The 24,914-nt window shown below is 28.5% G+C and overlaps 1 protein-coding gene across 1 annotated transcript in view; it reads left to right on the top strand.

Annotated features, from left to right (window-relative positions):
- The window catches only part of wnt7bb (wingless-type MMTV integration site family, member 7Bb), a 66,407-nt gene that overhangs the window by 14,574 nt on the left and 26,919 nt on the right, over positions 1-24,914 (top strand). Inside the window, exon 2 of the mRNA XM_073831513.1 lies at positions 5,682-5,908. Within this exon, the coding sequence (XP_073687614.1) occupies positions 5,682-5,908 (227 nt within the window). The remainder of the gene's footprint in view (positions 1-5,681; positions 5,909-24,914) is intronic.

The following is a 24,914-nucleotide window of genomic DNA, read 5'->3' as shown; positions in this document are numbered from 1 at the left end:
TTCTATTCTATTCTATTCTGTTGATTCTGTTCTTTATTACAGTTATGCATTAACCTTAACAATTCTGTTCAATTCTATTCTGTTTTGATCACATTATATTGTGCTTACTTTATATTCTATGTTCTATGTTCAATTCTGTTCTATTTTATTCTTTAATATTCAGTTATGTATTTATTTTCTATTCTATTTGTTTTGCCACATTCTGCTCTACATTTATGTCATGGTCTATTCTATTGAATTCTATCTTGTTGATTCTATTTTTATTACAGGTGTGTGATGGCCTATTAACTTATGTTTTTTGTCTTAGAATTTTGTTCTATTTTGTTAACTTATATTCTACTCACCTTTATTCTATATCATGAGTTTTGTTCTGGTTTATTCATTTCTATTCTATTTAATTCACTTACATTTTAGTTATGTTTTTCTTTTCTACTCTTTGTTTTAGTTTTATTCCGCTCTACAGTTGTGTCTTGGATTATTCTATTCTTTATTATAGTTATGCATTGGCCTCTTCACTTCTGTTCAATTCTATTCTATGACACATTTAGGTATGCCGTCCTATTCAGTTCTATTCTATTTTTATCTTTCATATTTAGCCATATTTTTTCTGTTCTATTTGTTTTGCCATTTTTGTTTTGTCTTGGTCTATTCTATTGAATTCTATCTTGTTGATTCTATTTTTTTACAGGTATGGGTTGGCCTATTTTACTAATTTATATTCTACTCACCTTTATTTTATATTATGCTGACTTTTGTTTTATTCATTTCTATTCCATTTAATTCATTTACATTTTGTTATGTTTTTCTTCTCTACTCATTGTTTTGGTTGAATTCTGCTCTACAGTTGTGTCATGAATTATTATATTCTATTTTATACTTTATTATAGTTATGCATTGGCCTTTTCACTTCTGTTCAATTCTATTCTGTTTTGTTCATTTCTATTCTATGACACATTTAGGTATGCCGTCCTGCTCAGTTCTATTCTATTTTATTCTTTAATATTCAGTTATGTATTTATTTTCTATTCTATTTGTTTTGCCACATTCTGCTCTACATTTATGTCTTGGTCTGTTCTATTGAATTCTATCTTGTTGATTCTATTTTTATTACAGGTGTGTGATGGCCTATTAACTTATGTTTTTTGTCTTAGAATTTTGTTCTATTTTGTTAACTTATATTCTACTCACCTTTATTCTATATCATGAGTTTTGTTCTGGTTTATTCATTTCTATTCTATTTAATTCATTTACATTTAGTTATGTTTTTCTTTTCTACTCTTTGTTTTAGTTTTATTCCGCTCTACAGCTGTGTCTTGGATTATTCTATTCTTTATTATAGTTATGCATTGGCCTCTTCACTTCTGTTCAATTCTATTCTATGACACATTTAGGTATGCCATCCTATTCAGTTCTATTCTATTTTTATCTTTCATATTTAGCCATATTTTTTCTGTTCTATTTGTTTTGCCATTTTTGTTTTGTCTTGGTCTATTCTATTGAATTCTATCTTGTTGATTCTATTTTTTACAGGTATGGGTTGGCCTATTTTACTAATTTATATTCTACTCACCTTTATTTTATATTATGCTGACTTTTGTTTTATTCATTTCTATTCCATTTAATTCATTTACATTTTGTTATGCTTTTCTTCTCTACTCATTGTTTTGGTTGAATTCTGCTCTACAGTTGTGTCATGAATTATTATATTCTTTTCACTTCTGTTCAATTCTATTCTGTTTTGTTCAGTTCTATTCTATGACACATTTAGGTATGCCATCCTGCTCAGTTCTGTTCTATTTCATTCTTTAATATTCAGTTATGTATTTATTTTCTATTCTATTTGTTTTGCCACATTCTGGTCTGTTCTATTGAATTCTATCTTGTTGATTCTATTTTTATTACAGGTGTGTTATTATTTCACATTTAGTTATGTTTTAATTTTCAACTCTTTGTTTTGGTTCTCTTCAGCTTTATGTTTTGGTCTATTCTATTGTATTCTATCTTGTTGATTCTGTTTTTAAAACAGAAATGTGTCAGCCTGTTCACTTCTGTTCTGTTTTGTTCACTTCTATGACATGTTTAGGTATGCCGTTCTGATCTGTTCAGTTCTATTCTATTATATTCTTTCTATTCTGTTTTGTTCATTTATATTCTACTCATATATTCTATATCATGTTGAGTAATGCTGTTCTGGTTTATTCATTTATATTCTGTTTTTCTTTTCTACTCTCTTTTGGTTCTATTCTGCTCTACAGTTATTCTATTCTATTCTATTCTATTCTATTCTTTATTACAGTTTTGCACTTCACTTCTGTTCAATTCTATTCTGTTTTGTTCATTTCTATTCTATGACACATTTAGGTATGCCATCCTGTTAAGTTCTATTCTGTTTTATTCTTTTATGTTCATGTATTTCTTTTCTATTCTATTTGTTTTGCTATATTCTGCTCTACATTCATGTCTCGGTCTATGCTATTGTATTCTATCTTGTTGATTCTATTTTTATTACAGGTATGCGTTGGCCTATTTACTTGTGTTTAATTTTGTTCTGTTTTATTCATTTATATTCTACTCACCTTCATGCTGAGTTTTGTTCTGGTTTATTCATTTCTGTTCTATTTAATTAATTTATATTTAGTTATGTTTTTCTTTTTTACTCTTTGTTTTGGTTCTATTCTGCTGTACAGTTATGTGTTAGTCTATTCTATTGTATTCTATCTTGTTGATTCTGTTGTTAAAACAGAAATGTGTCAGCCTGTTCACTTCTGTTCAATTCTATTCTGTTTTGTTCACTTCTATGACATGTTTAGGTATGCCGTTCTGGTCTGTTTAGTTCTATTCTCTTAATGCTGTTCTGGTTTATTCATTTACATTTGTTTTTCTTTTCTACTCTTTGTTTTGGTTCTATTCTGCTCTACTGCTATTCTATTCTGTTCTTTATTACAGTTTTGCATTGGCCTCTTCACTTCTGTTCAATTCTATTCTGTTTTGTTAATTTCTATTCTATGACACATTTAGGTATGCCATCCTGTTCAGTTCTATTCTGTTTTATTATTTCATGTTCATGTATTTCTTTTCTATTCTATTTGTTTTGCTATATTCTGCTCTACATTTATGTCTCGGTCTATTCTATTGTATTCTATCTTGTTGATTCTATTTTTATTGCAGGTATGCGTTGGTCTATTTACTTGTGTTTAATTTTGTTCTGTTTTATTAATTCATATTCTACTCACCTACACGTTTTGTTCTGGTTTATTCATTTCTATTCTATTTAATTTGTTTACATTTAGTTATGTTTTTATTTTCTACTCTTTGTTTTGGTTCTGTTCTGCTTTAGAGTTATGTGTTGGTCTATTCTATTGTATTCTATCTTGTTAATTCTGTTTTTAAAACAGAAATGTGTCTGACTGTTAACTTCTATTCAATTCTATTCTGTTTTGTTGACTTTTATGACATGTTTAGGTATGCCGTTCTGGTCTGTTTAGTTCTATTCTCTGGCTTATTCATTTCTATTCTGTTTAATTCATTTACATTTGTTTTTCTTTTCTACTCTTTGTTTTGGTTCTATTCTACTCTACAGTTATTCCATTCGATTCTATTCTATATATTACAGTTTTGCAATGGCCTCTTCACTGTTCAATACTTTTATTTTTAGTTTAGTTTAGTTGCATTCTGCTTACTTGTATTTTATGCCATGTTCAGTTATGCTGTTCTGGTCTATTAAGTTTTATTCTTTTTATGCATTACTGTTCAGTTATGTATTTTATTCATTCTCTGTTATATTCTAATATATTCTATCCTGTGTATTGGCCAGATCTCTTTTTACTTCTACATTCTGCACTACTGTAGATGAATCTCATTTGTCAAGCAATAAAATGCATTGGGAAATGTACAATGTTCACCCATTTCAATTAGTGATCATATATAGAGATCTTTCATGAAGTTGTTATTGTTAGAAGTAATGACTGTACAAAAAGCACTTAACCGCTTAAATCTGGTGTATGTTTAAGGGGAAACACTGGAGACAAAAACGCTGTTTTTTATGCATCTATCAAGTTTGAGATTTTGGGCTTTTGGTTTTTCATAAAGTGTTTTTTTAGACTAGTGGAAAGAAAACAAAGAAAAAAATATTTTCTTTTATAGCACTTTATCTATTTGTGTCAATAGATTTTCAATTACAATGCGTATTTTTAAAGGCAGTTTTCTCAAAAATGAGTTTTTTCTCCTACACTGAACCATAAATCTCCACTTCAGTAGCACTTACACACACACCAAACTTTACTTTCTTATTCCGGTCTATATCCTGAAGGTTTTTACAGAGGGATTTGTTCATATATAGTTTGCTTTATTTTATACAACATTTTATTCCTCAAAAAAAAAAAAAAAAAAAAATGGTGAAAATATAGTGTTTCCTGTCTGTTCCAAGTTTTTTTCTGAATTATGTCGTAACGAAATGAGATATCCAAAATCCCCTCTGTAAAAACTTTTGACTCTAGTATGTCAAAAAAATTAAACAAGAATTTTGAAACTGACTTCATCCAGTGTTTAGATTTTTGTACTAGAAATGTATGCAAATTAGCGCATATTTCATGAAATAATGCCTCATTTGCATATTTAAACCTGACATTTTAGAAAACTTGCAATACAAAAAATGTGTGCAATTATCAATGTAATCAATCAACTGGGTAAATAAAGTGATAACTATTAGTTAATTTTTTTTACCCTATTCACCTGCACTCAAAAAAATAAGTCATTGGATGAACTCAATTTAATTGAGGGCAGGATTTCCATCCAATAAATATGTGTGACCCCAACTCATAAAAAACAAATTCATGCAATGAAATGTAATTGAGTTGGGCCAACTCAATTTGATCAAATATAGTTTCAATGAAATTGATACGTTTATGAAGTAATTATTTTATGCTTGTTGAACTCAATCGAAAACATTTAACTGGAAAACAAATGACTAGGCAGAAATTCTTCTACACTCAAAAAATGATACATTGGATTTACTTAACTTTAGGCATTAACCAACTTATTAGGCATTAGCCATAAGATAGCTTTGTTACATCCATGGCATACCCAAAGTAGTTGTTTATTTTATTATTAAAACAACTTTAACTTATGTTATCAGGTCCTCAACCCAAGCACATGCTCTATGCATTCACCACAATGGTAACCCCCAAAAACACTACCATACCAGAAACTGTTTTAAATACAAACATAAAAGAACATTAAACATTAACAAGTCTCCCAATTTTATCATTTTATAAAAAAAATGCATAAAATAAAATTTCAACATTTACTCTCCTTATCCAGCCGTGTGCAAAGCATGATGGGAAGGGGAAATCCACTTCCTAGTTACACAAGTAAAATAATTTATGTACTCTCAACTCTACTTAATTGAAATACGTTCTTTCAAAATGAAAATATTGAGTTGAACCAAAACGAAACTGTTTCAAATCAGTTTAACACAATGCAATTGTTTAAATGGGAAACCTAACACAATGGTGTTAAATGAAAAAGATTTTTTTTAAATTAACTGTACAGTGCGGCAGAATCATTTTTTTGAGTGTGCAGTGTCTCGCCTTAAGGTCGTAAACCATCCGCCATACGCTGTGTTGCAAGTATCTTACCAATGTTCATCTTTACTAGTTGTGTTTGTCTCTTCTGTCCCATAGGGCTCTTTCCTCTGTGGTGGCCCTTGGTGCGAACATCATCTGCAATAAGATCCCTGGTCTCGCACCCCGCCAGCGCGCCATCTGCCAGAGCCGGCCGGACGCCATCATCGTGATCGGAGAGGGGGCACAGCTGGGCATCAACGAATGCCAGTACCAGTTCAGATACGGCCGCTGGAACTGCTCGGCGCTGGGTGAACGCACCGTCTTCGGACAGGAGCTGCGAGTAGGTCAGTGCTTGCCACAGGTCTTTAGCGTGCTTGGTTTGTTTTTGGGATTCAGACCAGAGTTGTTGATCGAAATCCTTGCAATTATCTCTAAGCATTCCTATTCGTCTCAATGGCAGTTGATTCTACACTGTAAAAAAAAAAAAAAGTTGTTTTACCATAAAAAAGTAAGTGTTTGTGCTGCCTTAAAATTTTAAGTTTACTCAACTCAAATATCCAAGTTGTCACGTAGTACAACTTAACATTTCACGGTGACTAAACATAAAAATGTAAGGCAGCACAAACACTTACTTTTTTAAGCTGAAACAACTTTTTTTTTATACAGTGTACCGATGTCTGGATAATTCATCTAAAATCAAGAGGAAATATAATAAGTATTATTTTGCATAAAGACAAAAAGCCTGTATTTTGGACCATTAAGATCAAATTCTCATTATGTTCATATATTTTAATACTCATAATACTATTTTATTTTGCACAAAACTAAATGGTGATCAGTAATATAATTAAAATATAATATTTTTTGTAATATGTAATAATATTTTGGTTAACTGGGTAATTTCAACATTTGTTAATGCATTACTTAAATTAAAAGTTGCATCTGTTAACATTATTTATTGGATCTGAGCTGACATGAACCAACAATAAATCATTGTTTAATATATACTGTAACAAATTGCTCATTTTTAGTTAATTTTAATTTTACTGTTAGTTTTATTGCTATTTGTTTTATTTATACTGACCAAAAATACACTGTATTACTAAAAAAAGAAAATAATTAGGAAGTATATATATACTAAAAAAATACATAAACATATTGTTTTATATACATATATATATAAAAATAAAACAATGCCTTTTTATAGAACAAATAAAATAAATAAATAATAAATAATATATACTTTTTTATTATTACAGTAATGTGTAGGAAAAGGCTCTTTTAATTAGATATATTATCTAAATATTTTTAAAATAAATATTTTTAATATTTTTAAAAATTAAAAATTAAATTAGATTAATAATTATGGTTATGCACAAATTAAATTGAATTAAAAAATAATAGAATAAATAAAAAAATGTAATGCAATGATTTATTATTGTTGTATTTTATTATTTGTATTATTTATTTAATTTAATTTTAAACTTAATTGAATTTGTGTATACCCAGAATTATTAATCTCATGTAATTTTTACTTGAAAAATATTTCATTTGAGCTTTTTTTTACACATTACTGTAATAATAAAAAAGGATATATTATTGAAATATTTTGACACATTTTTGCATACATTAAAATAAATACAATTCAAATAAATTAAACTATAAAGCAATTTTGTGTGTATATATTTTTTTATTTTTTTATACATTTAAATAATATTTTTATAAAATGCCTTTTTATCAGTATAAATAAAATATCAATACAAACTAAATCTATAGAAAAAATATTATAATATAATATAATATATAGTTAAACATTAGTTAATGTATTAACTAACATGAACTAACCATGAGCAATACATTTGTTAATGTATTTACTAATCTTTATTAACGTTAGTTAACGGAAATACAGTTGTTCATTGTTTGTTCATGTTAGTTCACACTGCATTAACTAATGTTAACAAAATGTTAATAATGTATTAGTAAATGTTGAAATTAACATTAACAAAGATTAATAAATGCTGTATAAGTCCAGTTCATTATTAGTTCATGTTAACTAATATGGTTAACTAATGTTAACAAATGAACCTTATTGTAAAGTGTTACCATATACGGTAATGTGTAAGAAATAACATTGCTATTTAAAATCTTAAATAATTATGAAATAGGAAAATGTGCTTAAAAAATATAATTCCAAAAAACAGGCTTTATTTTCTTTACGCAAAACCATCTTTCCTTTGATTTTGGAGTGAGTGTGATTTAAAGGCTTGAATATGATCAGCTAAATGTCAATTGTCACGATGTATATACGGTTGTTGTTCAGGTCTTTTTGGGAAACCTGTAGCAACGATACAAGCGCGTTTTGTGACTTGGGTTCTGCACGAACACAACTAGAAACAATGCTGTGGAGATAAGCGTATAAATGCTGCTTTGATTAGACGGGATCCAGCCGTTTACTGACAAAAGCTCTGAACTCTTTTCAGGAACGGGCAAATGTGCTGTTATGAAAGAAGGCAGTCTTTGTGCTGTGGGCAAACCCTGGTTACACACGCCGCGCCGTACGTGCACACACTTGACCCTCAAAGGCTTGCGAAAGCATGTTTGTGTTGGTGTGATTAATATAGTGCTGATTAAGTGGAACTGGATTCACCCCTGTTCGTTTGATTACACATTGACTGTGCACAGGTTAAAAAGATGCTATCGGCTGCCGATTACTGCGCTCAAATTGTTTGGAACAACATACTAACTGTTTCTGCAGTATGCAGTATGTATAATGTGCTGTTTTGACTGAATTTTGTGCATGCACAGGCTAGCAAAGAGCACTTTATCTTAGATTTGAAGGCGCTCGACTTGACCTTCTGTTCCTAGTGTGATGAATTAACCGTAGGTAAAGTCACTAGGGAGCTTAACCATCTCTAATTTGACTTAATAGATGATCAGAAGGATAAAAGTTATATATTTTAAAACAAAATTTGCTTAAACATGCATTAAAATAGTCATATTTACAAATGTACAAATATCTAAACAGTCTTAAATCAAGATACATTTACTAGAGGTGCAAAGTGACCTTGTTTTCTAATTAATCCAAATGTATTGAGTTTCATGCTTTATAAAGCATGAAAAATATTTGCTGGTATGGTGAGAAAAATGTATTTTTCCGATCCCATTGGCAGATATTTGTTCTTAATTTTGAGTAATTTTTCAGAATCATCTTTTTGTTTTTCAGTACAAATATAACACATTCTTCAATCAAGATTTATTATTTTAGCATAAGATAACTTAAAATTACTTCAAAATACATCAAAATTGAGTGAGTTAATGCATAAAACATGAAAAAATATTTACCAGTGTAAAAAAAATTTAAATTAAAAATATAAATAATATAAATAATAATATAAATTTTCATTTTTTCTAAACTTGAATTAGTTTTCGTTAAGTTACTTTAGTAGATGCTATGCCCAAAAAATATTTTGGTCTGTATTTCCATAAAGACCCAATTTATACTGTGAAAAAATTAATATGATGAATATGTGTCAAATATTTATAAATAAATGTAAATATTTGGAAATATTTAATTTGCATTATGCTCCATTATTACTTTGCCTACTCACTATGGTTCTGTATTTATTATTATTAGTATTAATAACTTTATTTATTTAGATTTTTATGGTAATAAATGATTATTTAAAAAATATACATTTTTGTCATTTCATATTATTATTATTATTATTATTATTATTATTATTATTATTATCATATAAATTGTTTTAATGTTGTTATTTTTGTGGTAAACAATTTATTTATTTAATTTATATTATATTAATATAATAATTTAATAATAATAATAATAATTTATATTATATTATATTATAATTTATTTTGATATTTTTAGTTTTATGGTCAATTTATTTAAAACTATGTGTTATGTATTTATTATTATTATTATTATTATTATTATTATTATTATTATTAATAATAACATTTACATTTATATCAATTTTTAAGGTAATCAATTTTATGGTGTTACTAATTTTAATTATTTTAATGTTTTTGTTTTATGGTAATCAATTTATTTATTTAAAATATTTTTTTTACCACTTTATTATTATTATTATTATTATTATTATTATTATTATTATTAATAATTTATTTTAATGTTTTTATTTTATGGTATTTATAAAAAAAAATATATATATATATATATATATATATATATATATATATATATAATTTTATATTATTATTTATTTAGATGTTTTTAGTTTTATGGTAATCAATTTATTTAAAAAAATATTTTTTTTTTAGCATTTTATATTATTATTGTTATTTATTTATTTTTAATGATTTTAGTTTTTTGCAATACATTTATTTATTTAAAATTGTTATCATTTTATTATTATTATTATCATTAATAATAATAATAACATTTACATTTATTTTAATTTATATGGTAATACATTTTTTTATTTAAAAATAATTGAATTGTAAGATAAGCTCAGAAAAAAAGTTTATATCTCACATTTTGTTTCATGGAAAAAAAAAAACTTTAAAAAGTGAAATAAAAAGTAGCAAAGTATATTTTTTCAAGAGCCAGGAGATATTTGCCACTGGCAAATATTTTCCTTGTTTATCCTTGTTTTCAGCAAAAACGTATTTTTTTCAGAAAATGACTTACAATTAAGTAATTTTGCTTTCCAAGTTTAATTTAAATTAAATGTATCTTGATTTAAGATTAAGATAAAACAAAAAAAGTAAGATTTTTTTATTTAATTTCCAAACCTGTTGGTTAACAGGGTGTTGCTATGTGTTCTTAGAATGTTACTATGTGGTTGCTAGGGTATTTTTTTTTTATTGTGCTTTGTGTTGTTGCTAGGCGAGTTCTTCATGTTTGGTGTAGTAGCAGCACACTTAACTTCAATACTTAGTGAGCAATAATCATTTTGATGCTTTCCTTGGAGTCTGAAATTGTAAATGCGTTGACCGTCTTGGCAACATATTGAAGAGCCTGCCACAATCGCTCTGTTCTGTCTTTTTCACGCTCTCGCTCTCTCTCTCCGGCGTATTTATCCAGTCGAAATGAGCTACAACCGGGCAAACATTTACATTTTCATGGCTTTTGTGTGAAGAGGCATTCCTGAGCGGGTTGCAGGGCGCTTTGCTCTTTCACGCTCTCATTTATACATTTCCCCTCATTTAGAAGTGTTTTGTCGCTGTTAAACTGCGGTCAAGCGCTCTGTAAACTCCCATCACTTCAGCCCCACAAAACGCATCGCTGTCCCTTTGAAATTTTACACTCCTGCGGTGAATCTTTGAACTTTGTTTACTGTCGTCCAGAATATGGACTGATGGGATTCTCATTTTGGCGCATTTATAAACGGCTTTTATTGGATTTCACACTGTGTCCTGCAGTCTAAAGCAGTTACGCATGTTGGAAAATGTTAAATTATGTTGTTTTTTAATTTCCTAATCCTTTTAAGGTTTTCTTTAAAGTTGGATTTTTAGATGCTGCTGAATTTTAAAAGACAGCAATATCATTTCATAAAGACTTAATTTATACTATGAAAAATATATATTGTGAATATGTGTGAAATATTATTTGGAAAATATTTATGCTGCATTATTACTTTTTTTCCTACTCACTATGGTTCTGTACTGTTAGGTGTATTTATTTATTTATTTATAAAAAAAAATATATAATATTATTATATGTATACTTATACTGTGGAAAATATGTAATAAATAATAATAATATTGTTTTTATTTTTATGGTAAACTATTTATAATATTTTATATTATTATTATTATTATTATTATTATTAGTACTATTTAATTTAATGTTTTTATTTTTACCGTAATCAGTTTATTTATTTAAAAATATGTTATGTTATTAATTGTTAGTTTTATTTTTTTAATGATTTTATTTTTATAGTAATCAATTTATTTATTTATGATTTGTTGTTATTATTATTTACTTAATTGTTTTTGTTTTTATGGTAATATATTTATTTAAAATATTTTTTTATCATTTATTATTATTGTTGTTTTTAATCTTAATGTTTTCAATTTTATGGTAATTAATTTATTTTAAAATACATGTTATCATTTTATTGATTATTATTATATGGTAATCAATTTATTTAAATTTGTATAATTTTATATTATTGTTGTATTATTAATAGTAACAGTAGTTTAATGTTTTTATTTTTTATTTATATTAATTGATTTAGTTTAATCTTAGTTTTATTATTCATTTACATTTACATTATTGTTATTTTTTATTATTATTAAGAGCAACATTTACATGTATTTATTTTAATTTATTATTTTTTTAATTAATCAATTTATTTAAAAATATATTTCAATAATAATATTATTAGTAGTGGCAGTAGTATAATATTTATTTTATCATTATATATTTTTATGGTATTCAATTTATTTATTTAAAAATATTTGTTTTTAATTATTTTAATTTTATTATTTTGTATTTTTATTTTAATGTTTTTATCTTTTAATTGAATTAATTTATTTCGTTTAATTTTAGTTTTATTATTATTATCATTTTCATTTATTTAATTTTTTTAATTTTACTGTTTTTATCTTTTAATTGAATTAATTAATTTAGTTTAATTTTAGTTTTATGATTCAATTATTATTGCATTAATATTATTATTAACAGCAACATTTATTCATTTTAATTGATTATTTTTTATAAATTTGTTTAAAAATATATTTCAATAATATTATTACTATTAGTATTAGCAGTAGTATATATATATATATATATATATATATATATATATATATATATATATATATATATATATAAAATTTTATGTATTTTATTTTAATGTTTTTTATCTTTTTTATTTGAATTCATTTATTTTTGCATTATTATTATTATTATTATTATTAACAGCAACATTTACATGTATTTATTTTAATTTTTATTAATGAAAAATAAATTAAATATATTTCAATAACATTACTAGTATTGGCAGTAGTATAATATTTATTTTATCATTATATATTTGTATCATAAACATTTTATTTATTAAAAAGATATTTTTTATAATTTTATTTTTTTATTTTAATGTTTATATCTTTTATTTGAATTAATTTATTCAGTTTAATTTTATTATTCATTTACAAAATGTATTATTAATTAATTAATTTAAAAAATATTTATTTTATCATTATATATTTTTATGGTAATCATTTTTATTTATTTAAAAGAAAAAAATATATATTTAATCATTATGTATTTTATTTAAATTTTTAAATCTTTTTATTTAATCTTTTATTTACATTTATGCAGTTTAATTTTAGTTTTTTTATTAATTTACAATTTTTTAATTATTTAATTTAAAAACATGTATTGTATCATTATATATTTTTATGGTAATCACTTTTATTTATTTATAATATATATATATATATATATATATATCATGTATTAATTTTTTTTATTTGAATGTTTTATACCTTTTATTTAAATTAATTAATTCAGTTCATCATATTACTCATTTATGTTGTTGCACACACATTTGTTTTTCTCCAAAAAGTTTCCTCTGGAAACCCGTCTATGTTCTTGTCCTTTAATGAACCGGCAAACCAATATCCTGATCTGAAAAACCTATAATGAGCGTGAATAACTTTCTGCATCCTCAAAGAAGCGTATAGCAGAACCCTGTACAGAAAAACGATATTTTAAGGGCGTAGAGCATCTCTGAAGTCTAAAGTTTTTGAAATACTAGTAACACTACTCATATCTGGCTCCGTTTCAGTACGGCTGACGATAAGTGAACGTGTCACTTTGACGACGGTGGCGGACGTTGGAGTAAGTCGCCAAAACCCAGCGTAAATGCAGATGCTCCGGGATCTGAGACACAATCGCTGACTCATTCCCTGCAAAACATGTTGTTCTGTACGTGAAGCCTGTGAAATGTCCGTTCGCGTTGCCGTCAAAGCAGTAGTTCAGCCAGTAGTTCATCTCGGATGTTGACCGAGCTCTTGGACGGCTTTCCGATATCGATACGGAGCGTTTTGGCGATCGAGGAGTTGATTTTGTGTGGTCTCGACAATAAAAGCGTCTTTAGAAGCAGCGTCTGAGGATGAAGCCTATTCCAGGAATATCTCAATCCATTCATAATGGACTGTATGAAACGCCTGGTGCAGCGAGACTCCAGCTTTTTTCTAATTGTAAATCGTCCAGATTGTAACCACTAAATTGTTCCTGCTCGTAAGGAGCCGGTCTACAAGCGATCGGGCCCGTTGTTTTTCGAAGAGATGATGATCAACAGACCGCAGAGTTAATTCTCTTTCTCTCTCTCTCTCTGGTCAGTTTGGATGTTCTCTGCGGCGCACATTAATAGCTGGGTTATTGAGTATTTCTGAGCCCCTGAAGAATTGATTCAAGGAAGCGTTCGGTTTCAGTCGGAGGAAACGGGCCAAAGTGGATCCTCAATTTCAGAAAGGGGTCTGTAAATAAATGTGCACGGAAAGGGCTGGTCTTAAAAGCAGAGTGAGCTGACTACATTTAGGTGAAAACGGTTGCTGAAGTAGAAGACATTGAGTTTTAGCTGAATTCTAACACAGCATTCATTGAGAAGACAATTTCTAGAATGCACTGCAACATATTGTGGAAAATATTTTATTGTCAGTTATTTTTAGCATTTATATTTTCGTAAGTTATTTCAATATGTGAAAGTGTTTATATTTAATTTAATGCTTTCAAAAAGTATCAAATTAATAATTAGATATAATTATATAATTTATAATAATACTATAAAATCAATCAATTCGATAGTACTTCTTCATTAACAGAATGTAGATGCATTTATTAATATTTAAAAACAGTTTTATAAAATGAAAGTGTATTTCATTCAGTACAACAAATATCAGTAATAATAATAATTATTATTTATTTTGTAATAACATTTTTATAGACTTTATTATTTTTCATTTAATACAAAAAAGGTAATTATATTTTATAATTGTATAACAATAATAATAACAATATTGTTGTTATTATTATTGTAAAAATGTTTGTAATAATTAAATTAGTCTATTTATTTGTAATTTTTGACCATATATGTGACCCTGGACCACAAAACCAGTCATAAGGTTAAATTTGACAAAACTGAGATTTATACATCATATGAAAGTTCAATAAATAAGCTTTCTATTGATGTATGGTTTGTTAGGATAGGACAATATTTGGCCGAGATACATCTATTTGAAATCAGAAATCTGAGGATGTAAAAAAATCAAAAAGACTGAGAAAATCACCTTTAAAGTTGTCCAAATTAGGTTCTTAACAATGCATATTACTAATCAAAAATTACATTTTGATATGTTTACAGAAGGAATTTTACAAAAAATCTTCATGGAACATGATCTTTACTTAATTTCCTAATGATTTTTGGCATAAAAGAAAAATCAAAAATTTTGACCCATGCAATGTATTTTTGGCTATTGCTACAAATATACCCCAGCGACTTAAGACTGGTTTTGTGGTCCAGGGTCACATATACCAAAATATGAACATACAGTGCCTTGCAAAAGTATTCATACCCCTTCATTTTTTTAACATTTTGTTTTGTTGCAGCATTATGTTAAACTGCTTTAAATTAGTTTTTTTTTTTCCACATCAATTTACACTCCATACACCATAAAGTCGTGAAGTATTGTCAAGTATGGTGACCAATACTCGAAATTGGCCCTCTGCATTTAACCCATCCAAGTGCACACACACAGCAGTGAGAAGTGAACAAATACACACACACTGTGAACACACACCGGAGCAGTGGGCAGCCATGGAGCAACTGGGGGTTCAGTGCCTTCAAGGGCACTTCAGTCATGGTATTGAAGGTGGAAAGGGCGCTGTTCATTCACAATCCCCACCTTCAATTCCCGCCGGTATGGGAATCGAACCAGCAACCTTTGGCAAAATGTAACAAATTTATTAAAAATAAAACACTGAAATAAGTACATTGCATAAGTATTCATACCCTTAACTCAGTACATAGTTGAAGCACCTTTACAGCCTCAAGTGTTTTTGGGTATGATGTGACAAGCTTTGCACATCTGCATTTGGCAATTATCTGCCATTCTTTGCCTCACCTTTTCTCCTCTCAAGCTCTGTCAGCTTGGATGGGGGCTGGCAGGTATTATCTAGAGTCCTAGTTGTTCCAATCGTCTTCCATTATGGATAATGCTTCTGTCAACCTTCAACGCAGCAGATTTGTTTCTGAACTCTTCTCTAGATCATCGCCTTAACGCAAGTCTGTCACTGAGCTCTACAGGCAGCTATCTTGACCTCAGGACTTGGTTTTTGCTCTGATGTGCATTTTCAGCTGTTAGACCTTTTCTGAGAGGTGTGTGCCTTTCTAAATCACACTCATTCAAATGAATTTGCCACAGTTTAACTCCACTCCAAGTGTAGGAACATCTAGAAGCAATATGAATGCTCCTGAGCTAAATTTCCAGTGTCCCAGAAACGGGATCTTTTCAGTTTTTTATTTCTAATAAATTTGCAAAGTTGTTACAAACCTGTTTTGTGCTTTGTCATTGTGGTGTATGAGATGTAGATTGATGTGGGGAAAAAAAACAAATTTAAAGCAGTTTAACATAATGCTGCAACAAAACAAAATGTGAAAAAAAAAAAAACCCGAAAGGGGTTTGAATACTTTTGCAAGGCACTGTATATAATATGAATATATTCCATTTCAGAAAGTTTCAATAACTGTTTTTAATCCATTATTCTGTGTAAAAATTAGCAGCTTAAAACAAGCAAAATAATTTGCCAATGGGGTGAGAAAAAAAATCTTATTTCAAGCAGACAACTAGATAATTTTTCTTACCCCATTGGCAGATTATTTTGCTTGTTTCAAGCAAAAACTCACCTAATTTTGACTTGTTTTTACTGAAAACAAGACACAAATTTTTACTTGTCTAGAAAATCCTTCCTGATTCAAGAATTTTTAGATATTTTGGCTGGAAACAAGACAAAAAATCTAAGTAAGAAAAGCATTTTTTGCAGTGTATTTCCAGTGTACTTCACTGCCAACTATGTAGACAACAGACAACGAGGCAGCTCACTAGGTTTTAGAAGAGCAATTAAATAAAACGTCCTATTTAGAGATGATTTCACTCAGAAAGCCAAAGATGTGAAGCAAGTAATGAACTATTTCTCTGTTTTATCTAATCTAAGATCGCAGCAGTTGTTCTAAATGGAAAAACTGATACTATCTGTTGGTTTTGAGTGGGATTAAGGGTCTGTTGAGTGTGTGCACACAGTATATGTGTGTGTGTGTGTGTGAAGGTGCTGACAGAATGAAGTGCTCACCGCTCACACACCTTTTCCTCTCACGGCTTGTGTGTCATCCAGGTGATTCATGACGCTCGTGTGAAAGGAGTTTGTCGCCAGCTTCAGAGAAATATTAGCAGAGTTCAAGCTCTCCTGCCCTTCCTCGTTTCACTTTAAAGATTTATACTTTTTCAGACACTTTGCCGTGGGGCAGGTGAGCCTCTTAACCGCATGAAGAATTCCCAATCGTTCCCCAAACCGCACTAAAAGCCCCGGAGAAGATTAATACGGCCAGAGGAGCGGCGTCAGAGCGTGCCGATGGCAGCTGACGATTTCTGACGAATGTTTCTAAAGACTCAAATGAGTCAATCATTGTCGGTTGAAATTGATTTATCAGGTTGGATATATTTGATCATTTATTTTATTTGAAACTATATGTGACCCTGGACCACAAAACCAGTCTTAAGTCGCTGGGGTATATTTGTAGCAATAGCCAAAAATACATGGTACACAGTAAAAAATGACCGTGAATTTAACGGTAAAAAAACTGTAAAAATGCTACGGTAAAAACCTGTGATATGGTTAACGGTAAGTTCCCCTTCTATATACGGTGAAAAACTGTGTTGGACATTGCATGTAATTTTACGGCAGTATACTGTTTTTTGAAGTGAAAAAGAAGGTAAAATTTACAGTGAATAACCGTAAACTGACATTCCCAGAATTCCCTGTTTCATTTTTTTATTTGATGTTTTTTGTGGAAATAACTTTTTCTTGTTTTTCTTGCCGTTAAATTAATGTTTTTTTGCATTAAATCAGTTTTATGTTTTTTACCATGATGGTGTTTAGTGTTTGTGTGAATGATACTGTGCACCTTCTATATATGCTATTATTTAAAATTTCCTTGTATTGGGCTTTGGTTTATCATGTGATGTTGTCATCACCACCTGCTTTTGGTGGTTATCAGTGTATTGCAAAGGTTCATCACCATTATATCATTTAAAAAAAAAAATCAGAAATTGCGGTATTTACCTGTATATTTAAGTAAAAACCGTAAAATGTAAAACATTGCTACCGTATTTTTTTACAGTAAAACTCTGGTAACCACAGCTGCCAGGGTTTTCCCGTAAATTTTACGGCTTTTTTTTACAGTGTATGGGTCAAAATTATTGATTTTTCTTTTATGCCAAAAATCATTAGGAAATTAAGTAAAGATCATGTTCCGTGAAGATTTTTTGTAAAATTCCTACTATAAATATATCAAAATGTAATTTTTGATTAGTAATATGCATTGTTAAGAACTTAATTTGGACAACTTTAAAGGTGATTTTCTCAGTATTTAGATTTTTTTGCACCCTCAGATTACAGATTTTCAAATAGATGTATCTCGGCCAAATATTGTCCTATCCTAACAAACCATACATCAATAGAAAGCTTATTTATTGTATATGTATACAATGTGATGTATACAACTCAGCTTTGTAAAATTTAACCTTATGACTGGTTTTGTGGTCCAGGGTCACATATACTATTTATGCTTTTTTAAAAAAAAATATTTCAATTAAATATATTCATATAGACTTTTATAGAATTTAAATTTTTATAATTTCTATGTAATGTAATTTTTAATACTTTTTTTAAAATCAGTGTAATTTATGTATACTGGTTATGCTATTTTAATTAGTAGATTTTAACTTTTTTTAAGATATGTTGTATTATATTAATTAATCACTTAATTATGTTTGGATTTAATCAATTTAAATTGATTTTATATATTTTAATTTGTACTGTTTATTTTTTTTAATTTCTTTTCTTTTCTCTTGGCTAAATTCCTTTTTACTTAATTACTTAATTAATTATTAATTTACATTAATCATTTTTTTTTATTATAATAATTAATTACTTACTTACATTTAGTTTTATTTAATTATAGATTACAAATGTAAATTTATTTAAATAAATTATAATATAAATTATATATATAAAGATTATATTTAAAATAAAAACCCAAGTATATAATAATGAAATAAACAAACAAAAAATATAGTATAACTATAAAATGAATGAGCTCAGATTATTTATGCTTTTAAATTTCTATAATTTTTATTTAAATTTTATATATGCAAATATACATTTTTATAATTTAATTTAATTTTAATTTTAATGCATTTTATTTAATCAATGTAAATGGAAATTTATGGATACTAGTTATGCTATTTAATTATTTAAATTTTATTTTTTTAATTATTAAATTATATTCATATATTTTATTATAATAATGAATTACTTAATTATGTTTGTATTTAATCAATTTAAATTGATTGTATGTATTTTAATTGGTACTGTTTACTCTTTAATTTAATTTTATTTTCTCTTGGCTAAACTCATTTTTATTTAAGTATAGATTACAGAATGTTCATTTATTTAAATAAATGATATATTAGATTATATTTATAAATATGTTTTATATTATGTTTAAAATAAAAACCCAAGTATATAATAATAAAATAATAACTAAAATAATCAACAAACAAAAAATGTATAGCTATAAAATGAATGTGGAGCAGCTCAGATTATTTATGCTTTTAAATTTCTATAATTTTTATTTACATTTTATATATGCATATTATTATTATATATAGTAATTATTATAATTACTGTAAATTATGTATAATTTCTATAATTTAATGTAAATGGTAATTTATGTATACTAGTTACAATATTTTAATTATTAGAATTTTTACATTTTTAATCAATTTAAATTGATTTTATGTTTTAATTAGTACTATTTATTCTTTAATTTCCTTTTCCTTTCTCTTGGCTAAATTCATTTTTATTTAATTATAATTACAGAATTTTTTTATACTTTATTTTATATTATATTTATAAATAATCTTTAATATTATATTTAAAATAAAAAAAACAAGTATGTACCAATAAAATAATAACTACAAAAAATAATCAACAAACAAAAAATATATAGCTATAAAATGAATGTGGTTGTGTGGTTACAAATGGTTGCGGCATTCATGTTTGCAAACATCACAAACGACCATGAGTTGAGGCCGAATTGGATTAAATATTCATCCATCTTTGTCTCATGAAGTAAAATTATGCAGTTATTTGACTCTATTTTATACGCTTGTTAAAGCTCATCTAATAAAAATCCAGACATCAGCGTTCTTTTTTAATTTAGCCTGAATTTTGGTATCCAATATCAGACCACAGAAAAAGAAACGAAAGTTGTTTTGGATGGTCTGTGCGTGTTTCCAAAGTAAACTCATAATGAAGACACATTACTGAGACCCTTCACGAATCACTCAGCTCTTGGTGTTTAGAGTATAAAGCTCTATATTAGATGTTTCTCGGGTTGCTTATTGTTGTTCTTCGCATAAGACCAGTTTTGGTTTGAGATAAACGGGCGTCTTTCTCTCTCTTCATTCGCGGTGAAATCAAATCCTCCTGGAACGCACAGGGCAGAATTTTGCAAAATCTGAACCTAATTGCAAATTACTCTCCAGTGAAGCCTAACAATATACCGAGACGGTCTTATATACAGAAAAGCAAACCTTGAGGTCTAATTATTGACCAAAATGAGTTAATCAAATGCAATATTCTGTGAAATGCGATTTGATTTCACGCAACAGCACACAAAATGTAATGTAGACGTCGAGGAGTCACTGTAGAATGGAGGATTGTTTCCGCCACAGGATTATAAATAAGTAAAATAAAATAAGGAATATAAAAATAAGGAAATAAAAAAGGTAATTGTGGCTTTTTATCTCACAATTCTTAAATTCTCAAGACTCTTTTTTTTTTTTCTTGCAATTCTGAGTTTACTCACAGATCAGATACTGAATTAAGATATATAAACTCAGAGTTGGAACATATAAACTCAGAACTGCGAGATGTAAACTCTGAATTGCGATAAACTCAGAATTGCAAGATAGAAACTCAGAATTGTTGGATATAAGCTCAAAATTGCAAGAGATAAACAGAATTGCGAAATAAACTCAGAATTGTGAGATCTTGTCAAAATTACAAGATACAAACTCAGAATTGATATAAACCCAAGATTGTGAGATATAAATCAGATTTGACTTGCAAAAGGAAATCTCAAGCGCTTGCATTGAAGCATGAATTCCAACTCCTGAATGCTTCTTACATGGAATTTAATGTCAGGAGCTGCTTGGAATAAATCATCAAACATGTTTGTGTGGTATAAACTCATAATTGTTCGATATAAGCTCAGAATTGCAAGATATAAGTTCAAAATGGCAAGATATAAGCTCAGAATTGCAAGATATAAATTCAAAATGGCAAGATATAAACTCAGAATTGTTCGATATAAGCTCAGAATTGCAAGATATAAGTTCAAAATGGCAAGATATAAGCTCAGAATTGCAAGATATAAGTTCAAAATGGCAAGATATAAGCTCAGAATTGCAAGATATAAATTCAAAATGGCAAGATATAAACTCAGAATTACGAGATATGAACTCAGAATTGTGAGATATAAATTTAGAATTGAGAGAAATAAACTCAAAATTGCGAGATATTAACGCAGTTGCGATAAACTCAGAATTGCGAGATATAAACAGTGAATTCCGAGATAAACTCAGAATTGCGAGATAAACGGAATTGCAAGATATTAACGCAGAGTTGTGAAATACAAACTCAGAATTGCGAACTACAAACTCAGAATTGTGAGTTATAAACTCAGAATTGCAAGATATAGACTCAGAATTGCAAGATATAAATTCTGAATTGCGAGATATGAATTTAGAATCGCAAGATATTAACACAGAGTGGCGATAAACTCAGAATTGAGAGAAATAAACTCAAAATTGCTCAAAATTATGAACTTAGAATTGTGAGATATAAATTTAGAATTGCGAGATATAAACTCAGAATTGTGATAAACTCAGAATTGAGAGAAATAAACTCAAAATTGCGAGATATTAATGCAGTTGCGATAAATTCAGAATTGCGAGATAAACGGAATTGCAAGATATTAACGCAGAGTTGTGAAATACAAACTCAGAATTGTGAACTACAAACTTAAAATTGTGAGTTATAAACTCAGAATTGCAAGATATAAACTCAGAATTGCAAGATAAACTCAGAATTGAGAGAAATAAACTCAGAATTGAGAGAAATAAACTCAGAGTTGAGAGAAATAAACTCAGAATTGCGAGATATTAACGTAGTTGCGATAAACAGAGAATTGCGAGATATAAACAGAGAATTCCAAGATAAAACTCAGAATTCTGAGATAAACAGAACTGCAAGATATTAACTCAGAATTGCGAGCTACAAACTCAGAATTGCGATAAACTCAGAATTGCGAGATATAAATTCAGAATTTCAAGATATAAACTCAGAATTGTGATAAACTCAGAATTGCAAGATATAAACTCAGAATTGCAAGATAAACTCAGAATTGAAAGAAATAAACTCAGAATTGCGAGATATTAACGTAGTTGCGATAAACAGAGAATTGCGAGATATAAACGGAGAATTCCAAGATAAACTTGAATTCCGAGATAAAACTCAGAATTCTGAGATAGACAGAACTGCAAGATATTAACTCAGAATTGCGATTAACTCAGAATTGCGAGATATAAATTCAGAATTTCAAGATATAAACTCAGAATTGCAAGATAAACTCAGAATTGAAAGAAATAAACTCAGAATTGCGAGATATTAACATAGTTGCGATAAACAGAGAATTGCGAGATATAAACGGAGAATTCCAAGATAAACTTGAATTCCGAGATAAAACTCAGAATTCTGAGATAGACAGAACTGCAAGATATTAACTCAGAATTGCGAGCTACAAACTCAGAATTGCGATAAACTCAGAATTGCGAGATATAAATTCAGAATTGCAAGACATAAACTCAGAATTACAAGATATAAACTCAGAATTACAAGATATAAACTCAGAATTGTGATAAACTCAGAATTGCGAGATATAAATTCAGAATTGCAAGATATAAACTCAGAATTACAAGATATAAACTCGAAATTGTGATAAACTCAGAATTGCGAGATATAAACTCAGAATTGCGAGATATAAATTCAGAATTGCAAGATATAAACTCAGAATTACAAGATATAAACTCAGAATTGCGATAAACTCAGAATTGCGAGATATAAATTCAGAATTGCGAGATATAAATTCAGAATTGCAAGATATAAACTCAGAATTACAAGATATAAACTCAGAATTACAAGATATAAACTCAGAATTGCAAGATCTAAACTCAGAATTGTGATAAACTCAGAATTGCAAGATCTAAACTCAGAATTGAGAGAAACTCAGAATTGCGATAAACTCAGAATTGAGAGAAATAAACTGCGAGCTACAAACTCAGAATTGCGATAAACTCAGAATTGCGAGATATAAATTCAGAATTGCAAGATATAAACTCAGAATTGCAAGACACACTCAGAATTGTGAGATATAAACTGAATTGCAAGATACAAATGTGGAATTGTTATAAACTCACAATTGCGAGATACAAATGCAGAATTGTGAGATCTAAACTCACAGTTGTGTTTACAATCGCAAGATATAAACTGGTAATTCTGGGAAGAAAAGTCAGAATTGTGAGACAAAAAGTCACTATTATTAAGCGGCAAACAAAAAGAAAAAGATCCCGAGATATAAAGTAAGAATTCAGAGGGGAAAAAAAACATAATTGCAAGATATAAACTCTCAAAGACCAGTGTGAGAGCCAGTTTTTTTTATCCTGTGCTGGAAACAAGCTTCATCTTGTCCCATCCCGTAATTTACAGAAATGCTTTGCTTTAGTGAATCAGCACCTCGTAACAAGTTTGTGTCAGAATGAGAAAGAAGGAGGAAGTTTTCTTCAAAAAGTGACGTTGCAGTTATTAGAAGGAAATCTCAAGCGCTTGCATTGAAGCATGAAATCCAACTCCAGAGCGCTTCTTACATGGAATTTAATGTCAAGAGCTGCTTGGAATAAATTATCAAACATGTTTGAGCTGCAGCCAAGGATTTGCATTTGCATTTTCTTGCATGCAGTGAGAGTCAGAGCGCTGTTTTGGCAGGTACTAACACTTTGACATTGGGCCGTCTGTCACTGATAAAGTGCAGATTAGTCAAATAACCCTGCAGCCACAGGAAGCAGATCTGAATCTCCTCTGGAGGTATTCCTGTTCCATCAATCACTGACCCTGAGTTGAGTGTATCTGTATGGAAATGTGTCTGTTTAGTGCAGGGCAGGGATAAGATGTTCTCATCAGGGATTGAGAACAGAAACAGAACAGAAATGAAGTCCAGAGGAAAGAGAAGTAGGAAAATAAGCAAGAGGTAAGCGGTCAGTTCAGTTATGCCTTTTGAACTCTTTAAGTAAAAAATAAATAAATAAATAAAAATACGGGTAGTTGACAAATGGACATTTTATGTTAAAATATATGTATGTATGTATATGTGTATATGTATATATGTGTGTGTGTGTGTGTGTGTGTATATATATATATATATATATATATATATATATTAGGGCCGGGACTTTAACGCGTTAATTTAGATTAATTAATTACACAAAAATAACGCGTTAAAAATTTTTAACGCATTTTAATCGCAATACGTTTTGCACCGCGGAACGTTTCTCACTAGATGAGATTCGGCGGACCGATTGTACTGGAGCACAAACTAGCGTTCAGACAAGCCAAAGACGTCCGTCCTAAATAGTATTGTATGTCCCAAATCGTAGTATGTTTAAAAAGTATTCCAAAGATTCCCGGATGGTCTACTACTTAACGATCAATGCACACTCTTAACTGCTTATATTGCCCGCAACACACTGCGCCGTGAACGAAGATTCGATTAGAACTACAAACACGCATAAAAAGTGTTAAAAAACTACAAACATGGAGGATATACGCGACCAACGGACAGGTAGAGAAAGGGGTTTGAGTGATAAATAATCAGTGTGTAACCTGATAAAAACTATTTTTTAAATGTTATCCGCGTTATATTCCATGTGCAGCAACATTTATAATGATAGGTTTGG

This window comes from Garra rufa, chromosome 25, assembly GCF_049309525.1.
Source record: "Garra rufa chromosome 25, GarRuf1.0, whole genome shotgun sequence".
Classification (NCBI taxonomy): domain Eukaryota; kingdom Metazoa; phylum Chordata; class Actinopteri; order Cypriniformes; family Cyprinidae; genus Garra; species Garra rufa.
The sequence above is the reverse complement of the archived record's forward strand: the minus strand, read 5'-3'. Positions and strand labels throughout refer to the sequence as shown.